This window comes from Fonsecaea monophora (genome assembly GCF_001642475.1).
Source record: "Fonsecaea monophora strain CBS 269.37 chromosome Unknown Scaff113, whole genome shotgun sequence".
NCBI lineage: Eukaryota > Fungi > Ascomycota > Eurotiomycetes > Chaetothyriales > Herpotrichiellaceae > Fonsecaea > Fonsecaea monophora.
Window position 1 is genome coordinate 24,383 of NW_019174044.1, and position 16,137 is coordinate 40,519.

A 16,137-nucleotide genomic window follows, 5' to 3' on the forward strand; every position below is an offset into this window, starting at 1 on the left:
GTACCCTGTACAAACATCCAGCTTCATCTCCCCTTGTTCTCCTGCGTAAGAACTCTGTAATACACTCTCATCTTCTATCAGAAGCTGAAAACTGCATCCATCTTCACCGTGCCTCTTTTCATCCGGAGGGATTTGACGAGCCAGCTTCGTTTCAGTGCAAGTGACGAGGACGGCCGATATCATCCATCAAGGACTCCCTCACCCCTGTGGTCGACAGACCAGTAAAAGCCGGAAGCCTTTCGACAAACATCCAGAACCCTTCACTTTATTACCAACGTTACTGCTCTAGTCCACTATCCCCCTCAACCAAGCAAAAGGATGCATTGATTATGGATCGACATCCACAAACGACCCTAGACAATCATGGCCAGCACAGGAGGACAAAAAGGCTGGTCAGACTTCGGTCTAGGGCGAGGCTCTGTAGCCCGACGCGGTCCAACTTTCCTAACGCGCACAGCTACTGATGAGGCTGCTCAATTGCTGCGGAGGTCATCATTCCCGGCCACTCCAGAAGAACACCGTCCTGCATCAGCCCACGATGCCTCAGTACATACTCTATCACGACCAGCGACAGCCCAGTCTTCTGTGTCTGTTCCACCGCTTGCTACGGTAGACACAGTTGCTTCCTCCAAAGTTTATGGGACTTTCGACGGCCCCCCAGACTCACCAGATGACACCCAACTGCCAGACCCAATACCGGCGGTTCAGAACTCGTCAGGACATTCATTGGGAGCGTATATCCGTGCCATACCAAGCAAGGTCGAGAAGTCATTTTTACACCATGATAGCGTGCCTCCGCGCCCGGCCGGCGGTTCAGAAAAACTGGGCACCCTCTCAGGTGTCTTCGTCCCTACGAGTTTGAACGTCCTAAGCATCCTCATGTTCATCCGCTTCGGTTTTATACTTGGCCAGAGCGGTGTCATAGGCATGCTTGCCATGTTGGTCGCGGCGTATGCCATCAACCTGGTTACGACGATGTCCCTTTCGGCAGTAGCCTCTAACGGCACGGTCAGAGGAGGAGGAGCTTATTATTTGATCTCCAGGTCTCTGGGTCCCGAATTTGGTGGAGCAATCGGCTTGGTTTCATATCTGGGCTTTGTTTTCAACACAGGAATGAATGCAGTTGCTCTAGTCGACTGTCTAACCTACAATTTTGGCGCTGAGTCTGGAAATTGGGCCAACGATCTTCCTGAAGGCCAGTGGTGGAAGTACCTTTGGAGCACTTTAGTTGTGGTACTGTGTGTCGCTATCTGTATGGCCGGAAGTGCCATTTTTGCGCGCGCGAGCAATGGCCTGCTTTTCATTCTACTCCTGGCAACGTTTAGTGTTCCTTTCTCAGCCATCATTCGATCACCTTTCCAAACCAAGAAGCAGTTCCTGCAGTTTACTGGCCTCCGACTAGAAACTCTGAGGGAGAACCTGCTACCTCACTTCACCAAGGGGGCAGCAGGCAGCGAGCTAAAGGGCAAAGAGAACTATCAAGATATTTTTGGTATCTTGTTCCCCGCAACCGGAGGCATTCTCGCGGGCGCAAGCATGTCAGGCGATTTGAAGAATCCGAGTGTGTCCATTCCGCGCGGTACACTGGGTGGATTGGCCTTGACCTTCGTCGCATATACTTTGGTGATTGTAGCCATGGCTGCAAGCATCACCCGGGAATCCTTCTATCGAAATGTCAACGTCGTGCAGGACGCGAGCATATCGGGGGTATTGATTCTTGCTGGAGAATTGGCAACGACATTCTTTTCCGTATTGATGGGTATTATCGGACCAGCAAAGCAACTTCAAGCCATTGCCAGAGACCGAGTTGTTCCCGGCCTCTCCATATTCGGGCAGGGGACGATGAAGAAGGACGAGCCCATCTATGCCATCCTTTGCACGTTCGCCGTCACTCAGCTGGTGCTTCTTCTCGACATCAACCAAATTGCTTCTCTGATAACCATGACTTACCTCATGTGAGTGTTGCCCCAAAGTGGTATGAAAGTGGCACTGATGGTATCTTGCAGGACCTTTTTCGCGCTGAACGTTGCCACGTTCCTTCTAAAGATTGGATCCGCTCCGAACTTTCGACCTTCGTTTTCATACTTCAACTGGTGGACAGCAGCCTCCGGGGCACTTCTCAGCGTCGGAAGCATGTTCTTTGTTGATGGGATTTCAGCCTCTGGTTCGGTTTGCCTTCTCCTCATCCTCATCATCATGATCCACTACACAACTCCGCCAAAACCCTGGGGCTCGATTTCAGAAGTCCTTATCTACCACCAGGTTCGGAAGTATCTCCTGAGACTCAAGACTGAGCATGTCAAATTCTGGCGCCCGCAAATCCTTCTACTGGTCAATGATCCAAGAAGGAGTTACAAACTCATCCACTTCTGCAACTCGCTAAAGAAGGGGGCCTTGTTCATCATTGGCCATGTGATTGTTACTCAAAACTTTGGCGCCTCTGTGCCGGAAGCACGCCGTCAGCAAGCAGCTTGGAACAAGTTTATCGACATGTCCAAGATCAAAGCTTTTGTAAACGTGGCAATCTCGCCTTCTATTGAATGGGGAGTGCGGAATGTCTTTCTCTCCGCTGGATTAGGAGGCATGCGCCCGAATATTGTTGTCCTCGGCTTCTACAATCTACAACAGTTCAGATCAGAGCAACCTCTGGTCGACGTGCCAAGTCCGCCCCCTGAACGGAAAGCCGGGTCGATCAGACGCCGTCGTACGAGCAGGAGCCAGGTCCGTGGCGAATTGCCTACCGATGTGTGTTTTGTGGAAAAAAGAACAGATATTCAGAGCTACGTCATGGTGTTGGAAGATATGATCCTGAAGCTGCGGACCAATGTTGCAATCGCAATAGGTTTCGGCGATTTGGAACTCCCCAAGGCGAAAGAAAGTGTCACAAAGAAATACATAGATCTGTGGCCCATCCAGATGTCAGCAGAACTGACGTCTGAGACGGATGGTCAGCCGCAGAATGTCACAACCACAAACTTTGACACATATACTCTTATCCTGCAACTTGGATGTATTCTCAACACTGTGCCATCGTGGAAACGATCTTACAATCTGCGAGTCGCGGTCTTCGTTGAATACGAGGCTGATGTGGAAGAGGAACGAGCTCGAGTCATGTCGCTTTTAGCGAATTTACGCATCAGGGCTCAAGTTCTCGTGTTCTGGCTGGCCTGTGGCACGATCAAGACTTATAATTGCATTGTCAATGGCCAAGATGTCGATGAAGAGACGCAGGAGCAAGTCAACAAGGTCCTGGAGGATGAGGCATGGTGGCAAGAACTTCTCAAACTCCGGGGCAAGTCTAGATCTGGCGATGTTAGTGCCGTCGATGCCCTTTCGATGGCCGACGACTTTGTATGGCCAAGCTCGTCTCTGCCGAGCAGAAGAGATGGCGCTTTCGTTCGGATTGATGGTCTGCGCAGGATATTGACGCATCCAAGAAAGAGATCGTCGTTTGGCAATTTATCGAGTCTTGGAGTGAGTCTTTCTATGAGAACCTCGCGCATCGACGACGACATGCTCAGCCGACACGCATCTCACCCAAGTGACTCTGAACGTTCTGAATCCGAGGACGATGACGAAGAGGATGTTGAGCGAGATGAGACGTCCGATGATGAAGAATCGGATGCCAGTTTATCAGAAGAAGGCGGAGATCAGATGCACGAGTCACCAGGGAGTCTGAGGTCCGCCCTCAAAACTAAATCTTCCTCCTCCAAGAAGAGCAGTCGGGCGAGCTCAAAAAAATCGGCACGCAAAAGGCAAAGGGACAAAAACTCGACGATGGACCGCTCAATGACAGCCGAGCCAGAACTGCAGTTTGGTGAGGACGTTTCCCCTTCAGGTGAAGAGGATGTTGGTCGAGGCCGTAGTCCCACCGCATCGGGTACTGGCATACCGTCGCTCTCAGGGAGTCTAGAAGTGACGACCTCGCCACAAAGGTCTCGAGCAGCCTCGCCAAATTTTACATCCGAGCCTGTCCCTTTAACTAAAGTGGCTAGTGATGAGGGTGCCGGTCCCTCAATCATGTTCGCCGACCATCCGCATCCGCGGCGGCAAAAGGCAGAAGATGTCATCCCTGGGGGACGATCGATTTACCAGCGGACAAGGGAGGACAGCAATGCTCCCCAACCGTCCGCATCAGGCTTTCCAACAGCGGCCTCAATTCCATTGTCCTTTAACGACTTACCAAGTCGAGCTCAACATTTGATCTTGAATGAACTAATATCACAGAATAGCGATGACACGGCCGTCATCTTCACCACATTGCCGGCACCAGTCGAAGGAACATATCGCAGTGAGACGGATAGTCTTGGGTATATCAGTGATTTGGAAGTGTTGGCTGGCGGACTACCGCCGACCTTGCTGGTACATAGTAACAGCATGACTGTTACTACGAATTTATGAGAGTCAACAATATATTTGTGGTCGGGACAACGTCCTCTAGAAACCCTATCTTTCTTTGAAGACCGGTACAGAGCATCAATATCTTAATTCAAACTTCCCCTGGGACGTTTACCGTCTGTCAAGGTTTCAGGCAGTATGCTCACCTGGGTCCCGCTCATCTGTTGCTGAAGCGAGCGCAATTGAACTAGGTCTTCAATCATCCGTAGTCCCAAGCTTCGAACCAGCCCAGTACTTGAAGCTTTAAAATACATAGCTTCCAGACCGTCCTCATGGTCGCGTGGACTGCGGAGGCTGTCTGTATGATATGCTTCGCGAGCACTTCCTCCCATTTATGTGTCCCATGCGCATGGGTGGTTTTGGTACAAAACAACAAGGGCCCCCTCTAATACCGCTCCGCCTTGTTAAGCTTCCTTGCCGTTTTGATCTGACTCCTTGTATTCTGCCCCCTTACTGGCAGATTCATCGCGTGTCTGCGTCCCCTGTATGTCCCAGTGTCCCTCAGTCTTGTAATATCTTGCTGCACTTGCCGTCTCAAGTGATTTTCGATCTTCATGGAGTCAAGGTGAGCAGTTAAGTCGAGGACTTGGTTCTGCGAGAGCTCGCCGACTTTGATGGTGTTATGTAGGTGGAAGCGCGACATGATGCGGGCGCGGGTGGCAGGGCCGATGCCGAAGAATGTCTCGAGTGATCTCTGAAACAGTAATTAAGCGGACTGTGTTGCGGGAGTAAAGCTTCGAACAGTGACGAGACATACCCATACAAAACGGTGTTCTGGGAAATTGACCCCCAAGATGAAGACCTGGTAGACATCTAGTCAGTATTGTTTCTTGGGAAAAGAACTTAGAGAGATATACCATCTCTGCTCCTCCACTCCCGCCTTTGATTCCGGCGTTGTCTAGGATGGTGGCTTGATTTTCCTGATTCTCTCACAATCAGATGGGATTTTGTGGTCGAAAAAGTTGCGCGACAGTTCAGCCTTGCCGCCGCTTTTAACTTGGGGTATTCTGTGTGTCATACCCCATTGGAAAGGGTTGTCTGAAACATCCATTCTTGTCATCGGTCAGCTACCGCACTTTCAACCTATTGCCCCTTCTTTCTCTTAAGTCCCAATTCCCTCTCACTCAAGTCTCATAGTTCGATGTGGCTCGATATGGCTAATATCCAGCGGATTGTCATTTCGCTGATGGTCATTTTGACCGCTACCTTCCTGTTCATGGGACAGACAGCACAGGCAGCCAAGGGTCCAAAGATCACGCACAAGGTCTACTTCGACATTGAGCACGATGGCCAACCGCTGGGTCGGATTGTTATGGGTCTCTACGGCAAGACCGTTCCCAAGGTAATCCTACCTTTAAAGCACCTATATCTTCTGAGGGCTGCCAGCTAACCATTCACTCTTCATCCCTAGACCGCAGAGAACTTCCGAGCACTAGCCACTGGCGAAAAGGGTTTCGGTTATGAAGGATCAGCCTTCCACCGTGTTATCAAACAATTCATGATTCAGGGCGGTGATTTCACAAGAGGAGACGGTACTGGCGGCAAGTCAATTTATGGTGATAAGTTTGAAGATGAGAACTTCAAGTTGAAGCACACCAAGAAGGGCCTGTTGAGCATGGCCAATGCGGGCAAGAACACAAACGGGTCACAGTTCTTCATTACTACCGTTGTCACAAGGTATATTTGCCCCAGAGCGGCTACATGTTCCAGATCAGATGCCATTGGCTAACAGTGTTTAGTTGGCTTGATGGGCGTCATGTCGTATTTGGGGAAGTGCTCGAGGGCTACGATGTTGTCGAGCAAATTGAAAATGTACCCAAGGGCTCGGGTGACCGTCCAGCCAAGCCAGTCAAGATCGTTAAGAGCGGAGAGTTGCCTGTGCCGCCTGAAGGTATTCATAACGAACTTTAAGATTTGAGGGCAGGTACTGCTCTCGGATTACTATTAGTATCTGAAGAAGGGCTAAGACTCATCTGACAGAACAACCTATCTACTCGAACGTGCATCCTGAGTATATGAATGACGGTGATGGAGAGGATGAACTTGGGACAAACCCACCACCAGTGGAGGATGAAACTGAAGCACTGCCCAAAGAATTGCCTGCGAGTGAGGAATTGTTTAGTCCTGTGGAAGAGCTAGTGACACAAGCATACATGCAGAAAGCAGCGCTCTTTCTTTTCATCATGCTGGTTGTTTTGGTCATAGTCAAGAGGCGCAGATCCCCAGCCCACAAGTCGGATGATAAAAGCATGGCGTAAGTAAACGCTGTAAAGCATAACAGTTTGCTGTTTGGTTTCCGTTGTCTCCTTTTCTGCAAGCTTCCCGCTTGATGTCTCTTCTATGAAGGTAGATTATCGATGGGTACGAGCACCCCATGTGAAGTGCCATCAAACCTACGACGTTACGCCCCTTGGTGGCAATTGCGGTGCACAAATACGGCATAGTCTCGCTCTTGGCGAACTGCGTTTTTATCCCATTGTCCAGTAGCTTCTAGCCTGGCCGATCGGGCCCATGTAATGATCACCTGCTCGCCGCTCCCTAAAATTTTTAGGCTGCGCTTTCAAGACTTTTTCATCCTTCAAAACCTCATTTCATCAACCTCCTCTCATCCACACACAACGACAACCGACAATTCTACAGTCCTTCTTGTTTCTGTCTTTCGTTTTCACTTTCGGATAGACTTGGAGAGGCGTTTTGTGTCTCTCATTCTATCTGCCGGACACGAAAGACCAAGCAATCATCAGCGATTGAATCCTTAGACGCCTCGATAACCTCACTTCACTTTCGAGCAGCGACTATCACGACTACCTCTTTTCTTCACTCAGTCAGCATATTCCAGACGTGGACGACTACCTGTCTGATCTTATTCTATCAGTGAGTTTCACTCTACTCGCCAACCGTCGTCAAAGTCCAAATCCCTTCACACGTCCTCCTGCCCTTGCAGGCGTCCGAATTCCTTGTGGAATTTTCTCAGAGATCATTTAACTACTTATAACAAACGTCCTTTGACTCTCAGCTGACTCTTTCATTCTCAGTACATCCCAAAATCACTCGATCGAAAATGGCTGATTCCCTGAACATGAACGGTCTCACTCTGAACGAATCCAAGCATGCTCCCGGCAATCCCATCCAGGCTCGTGCGTACATCCCTCCTCATCTTCGTGGCCAGAGCAATCGTGGTCCCCCTGTCATGGGTATGGACGGGGCCGGTCCTGCACCAGCACCGACACCTGCGCCTAATGGCGAAACTCAAGGATTGAATGGAAGTGCCTGGGCTACCAACACGTATGTCAATCAAAACTCTCCAAACATATCAGGTTCACTTACAAGCCCTAGTCAAAGCAATGGCAGCTGGGCGGCTGCTCCCGACTTCAAACCTGGTCCTGGTGGTGCCCCCGCTCCTCAACCAAATGGCTGGGGTGCCGGTCATGCTCCTCGTCCCTTCAACCCGAACGCCTATGGTGCTCCTGGTGGCGGTCATAGCGGTGGTGGTCACAGTGGATATGGCGGAAACTATGGTGGCAACGCTGCTCGCGGTTCAGGAGACGGTCAATGGAGAGATGGTCAACACATTGCTGGGCCCCCCAACCCAAAAATTGAACGTGAACTGTTTGGCACTCCCAACGACCCGACAAAGGCTCACACCGGAATCAACTTTGCCAACTATGACGACATCCCCGTTGAGGCTAGTGGCCACGATGTCCCGGAACCGGTCAATGCCTTCACCAACCCTCCTCTTGATGACCACCTTTTGGGCAACATCAAGCTCGCACGATACACTACCCCAACGCCTGTACAGAAGTACTCAATCCCCATTGTGATGGGTGGGCGAGACCTGATGGCTTGTGCCCAGACTGGTTCTGGCAAGACTGGTGGTTTCTTATTCCCTATCCTGTCACAGGCGTTCCAGAACGGCCCCTCCGCCACACCTGCCAGTGGTGGTGGCTTCCGCCAACGAAAGGCTTTCCCGACGTCTCTGATCTTGGCTCCCACCCGCGAACTAGTCTCGCAGATCTACGATGAAGCACGAAAATTCTCTTACCGTTCCTGGGTCAGACCCTGCGTGGTTTATGGTGGTGCCGACATTGGAACCCAACTTCGCTCTATTGAACGAGGTTGTGACTTGCTTGTTGCTACCCCAGGCCGTCTCGTCGACCTCATAGAGCGAGGTCGCATCTCCCTGGCAAACATCAAGTACTTGGTTCTCGATGAGGCTGATCGTATGCTTGACATGGGTTTCGAGCCCCAAATTCGTCGCATTGTGGAGGGTGAGGATATGCCTTCGGTCCAAAACCGCCAGACTCTCATGTTTTCTGCCACTTTCCCCCGCGACATTCAAATGTTGGCCAGAGACTTCCTCAAAGACTACGTCTTCCTGTCAGTTGGTCGAGTGGGCTCGACATCCGAGAACATCACCCAGAAGGTTGAATACGTCGAAGACAACGACAAGCGTTCCGTCTTGCTCGACATCCTCCACACTCACCGAAATGGTCTTACTTTGATCTTCGTTGAGACTAAACGAATGGCCGATACTTTGTCCGACTTCTTGATCAACCAAGGCTTTCCAGCTACCGCAATCCACGGCGATCGTACGCAGCGTGAGCGTGAGAGGGCCCTCGAGTTCTTCCGAAATGGCAGATGCCCAATCATGGTTGCTACAGCTGTTGCTGCTCGTAAGTGCTACCCAGCTCTCACAATATTGACTTTGAAGTCACATTCCCCTGAAGCATTTACTGACCATAATCCTTCATTATTCTAGGTGGACTTGATATTCCGAATGTTATGCATGTCATCAACTACGACCTGCCGACTGACATTGACGACTATGTTCATCGAATTGGTCGTACCGGTCGTGCTGGCAACACCGGTCTGTCGACTGCTTTCTTCAATCGCGGCAACCGAGGCATTGTCCGTGATCTCATTGAGCTTCTCAAAGAGGCAAACCAAGAACTCCCCAGCTTCTTGGAGAACATAGCACGTGAGAGCTCTGGTTTCGGCGGTGGTCGCGGAGGACGTGGTCGCGGTGGTGCGGGCCGTGGTGCTTCCGCCACACGTGACATGCGTCGTGTGGGCGGCGGTATGGGCGGCGGTCCCCCTTCCTACAGCGGCGGCTATGGTGGTAGCAACTACGGCGGCAGCAGTGGTGGTGGTGGTGGCAGTGGTGGTAAGTCCTGACAAGAGTTCCTCTTTCTTGGATCATGCACTAACAAACTCAGGTTACTCCGGCGGGGCACCCTATGGTGGTGGGGCCTATGGTGGCGGATACAGCGGCGGCAGCAGTGGAGGAGGGTATGGCAACCCAGGAGGTGCCACAGGCCCTTCTTCTTGGTGGTAAACGGTTAATGGCGTTTTGTGGTGGATCGACTTTTCCATCTCTTCTCGGCACGGGGATTTTCCTTTTTACTTGAACATTCACACTCTCGAACAGTGACCGGGTGTTGCCCTCAAAGCGAATGGGCATACTCCTTCAGTATGGACTTGCTTCTTCGGTGATGACGACCACGGCCACGGCATTTTCTTTTCGAGACGACTGTTTATTATCGGGCACAGCATGATACACTGATAGATAGCGTTGGCTTTTTTTCCTTTTCCGGATCGATTTCCAGATACCCCTCGGCATGTCAAATTGCCTCATGTGAACAGAGGGAACGGACGATACGTGCAGACGAATACCAGACTCACACCACGGCGTCGGTTTGAAACGAAAGAGAGTGCGACGGCGCAAAACTCGAAGCTTGAGAGAATGGAATGACGAGACTCATCAGTAGGCTCTGATATGAAATGGGGGCCATGGGGCTGGAAGGACAGATCCTTCGGGCCTTTTGACGAGATTCGTTTTTCACCAAAAAGAACCAAAAGTTATTTTGCGGGGTTTCTCTCTCTTTCGACATCCTGTGGGACATGATGACTTCAATAGACTTTTTCGACATGGACATGACACCAAAATCCAGTACGAGCTTTTTATGGGGCGGAGGTGGACAGGAAAAGCCTGGGAATCAACGGGAAAACAAATGGATGGGGATATTCTGCCACGGCAAATGGAGGGAGAAGAATAATATTGCGAAAGACCATCTGTGCATCTTCCCGGAGTTTTTCTTTCTGCCCAGACACTCACCACGCTGGAGAGCTTGTGCTTTGATGATGACGGAGCTTGGTTGATACGAGACCCAGAGGGAAAAAGGTCTTCGCTGGCTGTTGTTAGATCAGGCTCGCCAGGCCACTATTGCACTTTGTTATCCCAAATACAAAACAATCATGGAATGCATTGCGCCCATAATCGTGGTCCATTGATGTTGTTCGTTTGCCTCTCCTCTCTATCCCCTTTCACCTTTTTCTGCTCGGGAAGAGATATTTCCAAGTAGCGATTCCTCGGTTCTGAAGTTTATACGAGGTTGAGATCCAGCTTGTCTGGGTTGGTGGTTGCGAGGGAATCATCTCGACTGTGTTGGTCTGATTGTCTGTTTCTTATCTCCTGTTAATTCCACCGTTTCTCCTTCATATGTACACACCTCAATGCTAGCATTGGATTTGGCCGTCTTCGGCCGACCATGGACCAACCCCAAAGTGAAGGCCACACGCTTCACATCTGGTAAGGCCGGGTGGGCATCGATCGATCAGCAGGAGTGCTTGGTGCGAGATTACCTCGGCAGGAAGCCTTGACTTCACTTAGTTTTGGTCTTACGAATGGCTTGTCGGAATGAACGACCTCGGGAGTCTAAAGCACACACATCTTTTTCACTCGGGCAGACATGGAGATAGTGCCTGTGTATGTCCAGGAACGGTCAGTGGCATGCAGATAAATGGCGTCCAAAGGGAAACCCTCCGCAACACCCCACTCACCAAAAGGAGCAATGGAGCAGAGGTACGACAAGGCAATATGGAGCAACTGAAGACTAGCAGCTTCGTACAGTGAGCACTGCTATTGGATTGCAGGTCATTCTCTCGCCTGTTCTTTTGTCACAGCATGAACGCTGACCAGCACTATAAGAACAACTGGACTTGCCCTTTCTTTAGCACGGCTCTTTCTATCAATCAATCAATCAACCCTCCCAAAAAGCAAGGCTGTGAAATTCTTCCTTCTCTCGGCAGACATCTCAGAGAAAGAAAGACTACAAAGTTGTGGCAATGACGGACATCAATGACCTGTTTGCTCCCGCTCCCGAACCGCCCACCGAGCTGGGTCGGTATCGAGTTCTCTCTCCCACCGCCGGCGTCAGAGTGTCTCCCTTGTGTTTGGGTGCCATGTCCCTTGGGGATGCCTGGACCAAGGTTCGTCTTCCTGTCTACCTATTGTAACAGAGAGAGGCGGGCATGGAACCAGGAGCTAACGAGACTTTTAGGGCATGGGCAGCATGAATAAAGAACAATCCTTCAAACTCCTCGACGCCTTTTTTGAGGCCGGTGGGAACTTTATCGACACTGCTGTACGTTCACGCTTTGTCCTGAAAAGTCCCTTGTGAACCTTGTTGGATTGACTGAGGATCTGTCTTCCTTTTCTCTTGTTAGAACAACTATCAAAACGAACAATCCGAAAAGTGGCTTGGTGAATGGATGGCGGAAAAGAAGAACCGCGATCTCATGGTGATTGCTACCAAGTATGTCTGTCGTAAAAAGTTGCCCCCTTCGCCCCTTTTCGTGCTTGTCCCATACACGCACCATCTCTCACAACGCGCGACTTCAACTTGCTGATACCTACGCTGTGGTAACAAGGTACACCACACCCTACCGAAGCTGGGAGCTCGGAAAGGGCAAGACGGTCAACTACTCCGGGAACCACAAGAAGAGTCTGCACCTCTCGGTCAGGGATTCTCTTGTAAAGCTCCAGACCGATTACATTGACATTTTGTACCTTCATTGGTGGGTAAGTCATTGTCCCTACGTTCAATCTCTGATCCATTTCCTTTACCTGCAGCCGAACCCCCGAGACTGACAATAAACCCAATAGGATTGGACCACGTCTATCGAAGAAGTCATGGACAGCCTCCACGCCCTCGTGCACTCGGGCAAAGTCCTCTACCTGGGCGTCTCGGACACGCCGGCGTGGGTTGTCGCGGCAGCCAACACGTACGCGCGCGCCCAAGGGAAGACACCGTTTAGCGTGTACCAGGGCCGGTGGAACGTGATGGAGCGCGACTTTGAGCGCGAGATCATCCCCATGGCGCGGCACTTTGGGATGGCGCTGGCGCCCTGGGACGTTCTGGGTGGGGGCAAGTTCCAGAGCAAGAAACAGCTCGAGGAGCGCCAGAAGCAGGGCGAGGGCCTCCGCACCATCTTCGGCGCCGTCGGGCAGACGCCGCAGCAGGAAAAGATCTCGGCCGCGCTCGACAAGGTCGCCCAGGAGCACGGCGTCGAGTCGCTCGCCGCCATCGCCCTCGCCTACGTCATGCAGAAGACGGTCAACGTCTTCCCCATCGTCGGCGGGCGCAAGGTCGAGCACCTCCAGGCAAACATCCAGGCCCTCTCTATCAAGTTGACCGACGAGCAGATCCGCTTCCTCGAGAGCCAGACCACCTTCGACCTGGGCTTCCCCGCGAACTTCCTGGGAGAGTCGCCCAGGGCCTCCGGGAAGACGCCCTGGACTCTGGCCGCGAGTGCCTCACTGGCCTGGAACACTCCCGAGAAGCCTGCGGGGCCTTAGATGGCAAGGAAACGAGAGTGCTTACAGAGCACGTATGCGCCAAGTAGAAGTCTTTAACGGTCGTCGGATGCAAGGCTAAGACAGAAGTCACAAGTACAAGGAGAAGGACCAAGATTAAAAGGGGAGCAATGGTGCGTCTAGATCCCAATAAAATGGGGGGAAAGATAGGGCTTCGTGGGAAGGGAGAGAAACATCATAAAAAGAAAAAAGGTAGAGTCAGACAGCCTTTTCACAGCTCATAGAAGAGTCTTGATAAATTATTGCTCTTGTTAATTCTCACATCGTCTCTCGCCACTCGTCCGGGCATTGAGATCGGACATAATTTATTCCGATAGACTGAGGCTGATTGGGTTGTGAACGACAAGATATAGTGTATATATTTGGTGTGTGTGTGTGTGTGTGTGTGTGTGTGTGAGATACGGAGCCTGATAAAGGGTTCGAACCCCTTAGTGACCACACCCATACACACGCAAGGACCCGATCAACGAAGAAACAGTCTCCTTGTCTCTTCGGCGTGGCCCCAGACCGATTTCTGGAGGGTTCTTTACAGAGTCGCGCTGTGGAGGAAAAATATTGGTGACATCGGGATTAATTCTGTAAGCTGGTGTTGGAGTGCAATCTTGCGCTTCGAATGTAAATGCCGCATGGGTTCGAAGCTCGACTGGTATTGCCGCATGTATTTGCTCTGCATTGGTCTTCGGAACCCATGGGTTGTTATCTGGGCCCAAATCATGCGCAGCGAGCTTTGTTCCGGGTTGTCTTTCTTTGTCCCGGCGCTTGATGTTTGACTCGCTGGGCAGGATCTTCAAGGAGTTTGCAAGATAAGTACAGAATACACTGTCGTCAGACAAAGAACGGACAAGGCGTATTGTCGATGTTGTTGCTAATTTTGACACAACGCCGTGGATTCTTTCTTCATTCCCTCAGCAGGACACCCGACCAAAATGAGAAAAGGCCCTACCCTTCCGTGTCAATGGTTCAAGCCGTGGCTGCCCAGACAGTGCCTTGCCGCCGTGTTTGCTCCCACAAGCAAACATCCCGTTGATTGTGCTGAGAAATCCAAGGCTTGCTGGAAGTTGGATAAAAAGGCGACAGAATTCCAGCTGAATTAGTTTCCCATCAAGCGCACAACTCCCCAAATATTTCCGACTCAGCGACAATGTGCACCACGAAACGATACCTGTTCCTCTGCTCGCACCCCGCTACACATCGCTTCCGCGACACCATGTGCAATTCTCCCAGCGTTCGTGGCTGTCAAGTCCGAGATTACAACGTCTTCCTCGCAGATCCATGCCAAAAGTGCAGCAGCCGCGGTATGCCGTCAGTTCACACGGCTTTCGGCGGATGTCAAGAATCTGGCGCTGACGACATTTGGTACATCCCCAGCAGATGCTTCATCGACGTGGGATTTCGCACGTTGAGCCCTTTCAGTGAAGGGGACGCCTCAGAACCTCCAACACCGACTTCGCCGTCCACCAGACAGTCGATCGATGACGGTCCTCTGGGATCACCACAGACTCCCACCAAGCTCAAGACCAGCGACCCAAACATTTGCAGAAGGCTCCTCCGTCGATTGACAATGAGGAAACTTAGTCCCTGTTGTGCTAGGGAGACTCAGTATGGTGGATATGAAGCCACAAGGGTTGAAGGACGTGACAACCGTGTCAACGGAGTCATTAGAGACAGTCTCTGCGAGTCATCGGTCTGACAGACGTCGTCACATGAACTGAGGAAGACGCAGACGAGTGCGGGTCTCCCTCATTGACCCGGTAGCCGTGGTCGCGGAGGATAATGTGTCCATGCCTTGGCAGCCCAATGTACAAAGTATTGTTTTCAACCGCCTCTTGTTTCTCCCTCAACCTCAATCTCAACGGGTTCCTGTCTCGCGCCAGCCCCTTGGGTGGCTATGGCCTCACTCTTCGCTCCGGCTTTGGCCATCTCTTCCTTCTCATCATCTGCACAACCGCAGTCATAGAAATCTCCGATGTTGGCACAGTCAAAGATAGGCTTGCCTTTTCTTTCATTCACCACGTTATGCACAAAGCACGCCCAGGCTGCCGCACTCGATCGTGAAGATGTCTGTGGAGGGTACTTCTTGAGGATTTGCTGGAAATGTTCTGCACATTCGCCGCATGGGTACAGTCGGGCGAAGAGGTACACATAGCTCTTGAGCGCGTCGCTCTCGTCTTGCGTCGGCTTGTCCGGAAATCGTGCCATGGTAGTATGAAGAACTTTCCAGGCTGCGCGGCCCAGTTCTGCTTTCAGGGTTTCATTGCCAAGCTTGCCCATAACATGGTCCCCGTGTAAGGTCTCCGGCGTGGCTGTTACAGTGGGGATTTCGGCCATGTCTTGTGGTAGTTGTTTGGACGAGTGCTGGAAGCGATCGGCGTGGGACAGAGCGGTCAGGGGCCGGTCGTGGTCACGAGTCCAGATGATGTACCATACAAAGAGGGCGATGGCGGACAGCAACACCATCGCAGGGGGAGGTGCTCGAGGCATGGTGGATGTTGGAGGGGAGTGATGACAGATAGAACTTCGGTCCCAAAAAAAAACAAGCCAACAAAGGACAGAGAGGTGAGAAAAAGAGGACGACGCTGAAGCTGATGCAAGGAGAGCAGATTCTACTATACAGAGAATATAGGACTCAGTACAAGTAGTCAAAGAGAGGAAGTTAGCGTAGGGGGGAAACTCAGGTGATGATAGGTATGATGGCTGGTATTTCACCGTGATTTGTTCTCGTGTTTCCTTGATCCTCATTCCACGAGCTGGCGAAATCCGGGGTTCAACCACTGGTGCCACCCTGTGCCACCCTCGTCTCCGCAGTCTAAAGCAGCAGCTGGTGCCAGCAAAATTTGCGATATGCACCAAATACGAAAGACTCGCGCTCCGATCTCGCTCACTCCAGAACAAGTATTACCTGAGTGGAAGGCAGAGAATCTAGAAGAGTTGTAGTTAACAGGTCGTCTCACTCTTGAATTGCCACACCACACCACACCACACCATCAGACTGAAACATCTCCGGAGATCTGCTTATTGGCTTGGACTTTACAACTTGAACTCCGGGAACCTACGGGGGTGGGAAAAAGATTTTTATATTTGTC

The 16,137-nt window shown here is 51.4% G+C and overlaps 7 protein-coding genes across 7 annotated transcripts; 5 read left to right on the forward strand and 2 right to left on the reverse strand.

Annotated features, from left to right (window-relative positions):
* Nucleotides 1-363: 363 nt before the first annotated feature.
* On the forward strand, nt 364-4,401 carry AYO21_10200 (hypothetical protein; the record flags this gene model as incomplete). The annotated part of the gene is made up of 2 exons (XM_022660122.1): nt 364-1,955; nt 2,007-4,401. 2 exons carry the CDS (start codon nt 364-366, stop codon nt 4,399-4,401), a joined length of 3,987 nt encoding a protein of 1,328 aa, XP_022507545.1.
* A 382-nt stretch (nt 4,402-4,783) lies between these two features.
* On the reverse strand, nt 4,784-5,258 carry AYO21_10201 (30S ribosomal protein S13; the record flags this gene model as incomplete). The annotated part of the gene is made up of 3 exons (XM_022660123.1): nt 4,784-5,092; nt 5,156-5,200; nt 5,256-5,258. The coding sequence occupies 3 exons, from the start codon at nt 5,256-5,258 to the stop codon at nt 4,784-4,786; spliced, it is 357 nt and encodes a 118-aa protein (XP_022507546.1).
* Nucleotides 5,259-5,551: 293 nt separating this feature from the next.
* Nucleotides 5,552-6,656, forward strand: AYO21_10202 (peptidyl-prolyl cis-trans isomerase B; the record flags this gene model as incomplete). Its single annotated transcript, XM_022660124.1, has 4 exons — nt 5,552-5,740; nt 5,810-6,075; nt 6,138-6,289; nt 6,379-6,656. 4 exons carry the CDS (start codon nt 5,552-5,554, stop codon nt 6,654-6,656), a joined length of 885 nt encoding a protein of 294 aa, XP_022507547.1.
* An 803-nt stretch (nt 6,657-7,459) lies between these two features.
* AYO21_10203 (ATP-dependent RNA helicase ded1) lies at nt 7,460-9,733 on the forward strand (the record flags this gene model as incomplete). The annotated part of the gene is made up of 4 exons (XM_022660125.1): nt 7,460-7,683; nt 7,735-9,071; nt 9,158-9,562; nt 9,615-9,733. The coding sequence occupies 4 exons, from the start codon at nt 7,460-7,462 to the stop codon at nt 9,731-9,733; spliced, it is 2,085 nt and encodes a 694-aa protein (XP_022507548.1).
* Nucleotides 9,734-11,523: 1,790 nt separating this feature from the next.
* AYO21_10204 (hypothetical protein) lies at nt 11,524-13,036 on the forward strand (the record flags this gene model as incomplete). Its single annotated transcript, XM_022660126.1, has 5 exons — nt 11,524-11,667; nt 11,739-11,822; nt 11,905-11,993; nt 12,109-12,259; nt 12,344-13,036. The coding sequence occupies 5 exons, from the start codon at nt 11,524-11,526 to the stop codon at nt 13,034-13,036; spliced, it is 1,161 nt and encodes a 386-aa protein (XP_022507549.1).
* Nucleotides 13,037-14,195: 1,159 nt separating this feature from the next.
* Nucleotides 14,196-14,744, forward strand: AYO21_10205 (hypothetical protein; the record flags this gene model as incomplete). The annotated part of the gene is made up of 1 exon (XM_022660127.1): nt 14,196-14,744. One exon carries the CDS (start codon nt 14,196-14,198, stop codon nt 14,742-14,744), a length of 549 nt encoding a protein of 182 aa, XP_022507550.1.
* A 125-nt stretch (nt 14,745-14,869) lies between these two features.
* AYO21_10206 (hypothetical protein) lies at nt 14,870-15,535 on the reverse strand (the record flags this gene model as incomplete). Its single annotated transcript, XM_022660128.1, has 1 exon — nt 14,870-15,535. The coding sequence occupies one exon, from the start codon at nt 15,533-15,535 to the stop codon at nt 14,870-14,872; it is 666 nt and encodes a 221-aa protein (XP_022507551.1).
* Nucleotides 15,536-16,137: the final 602 nt, after the last annotated feature.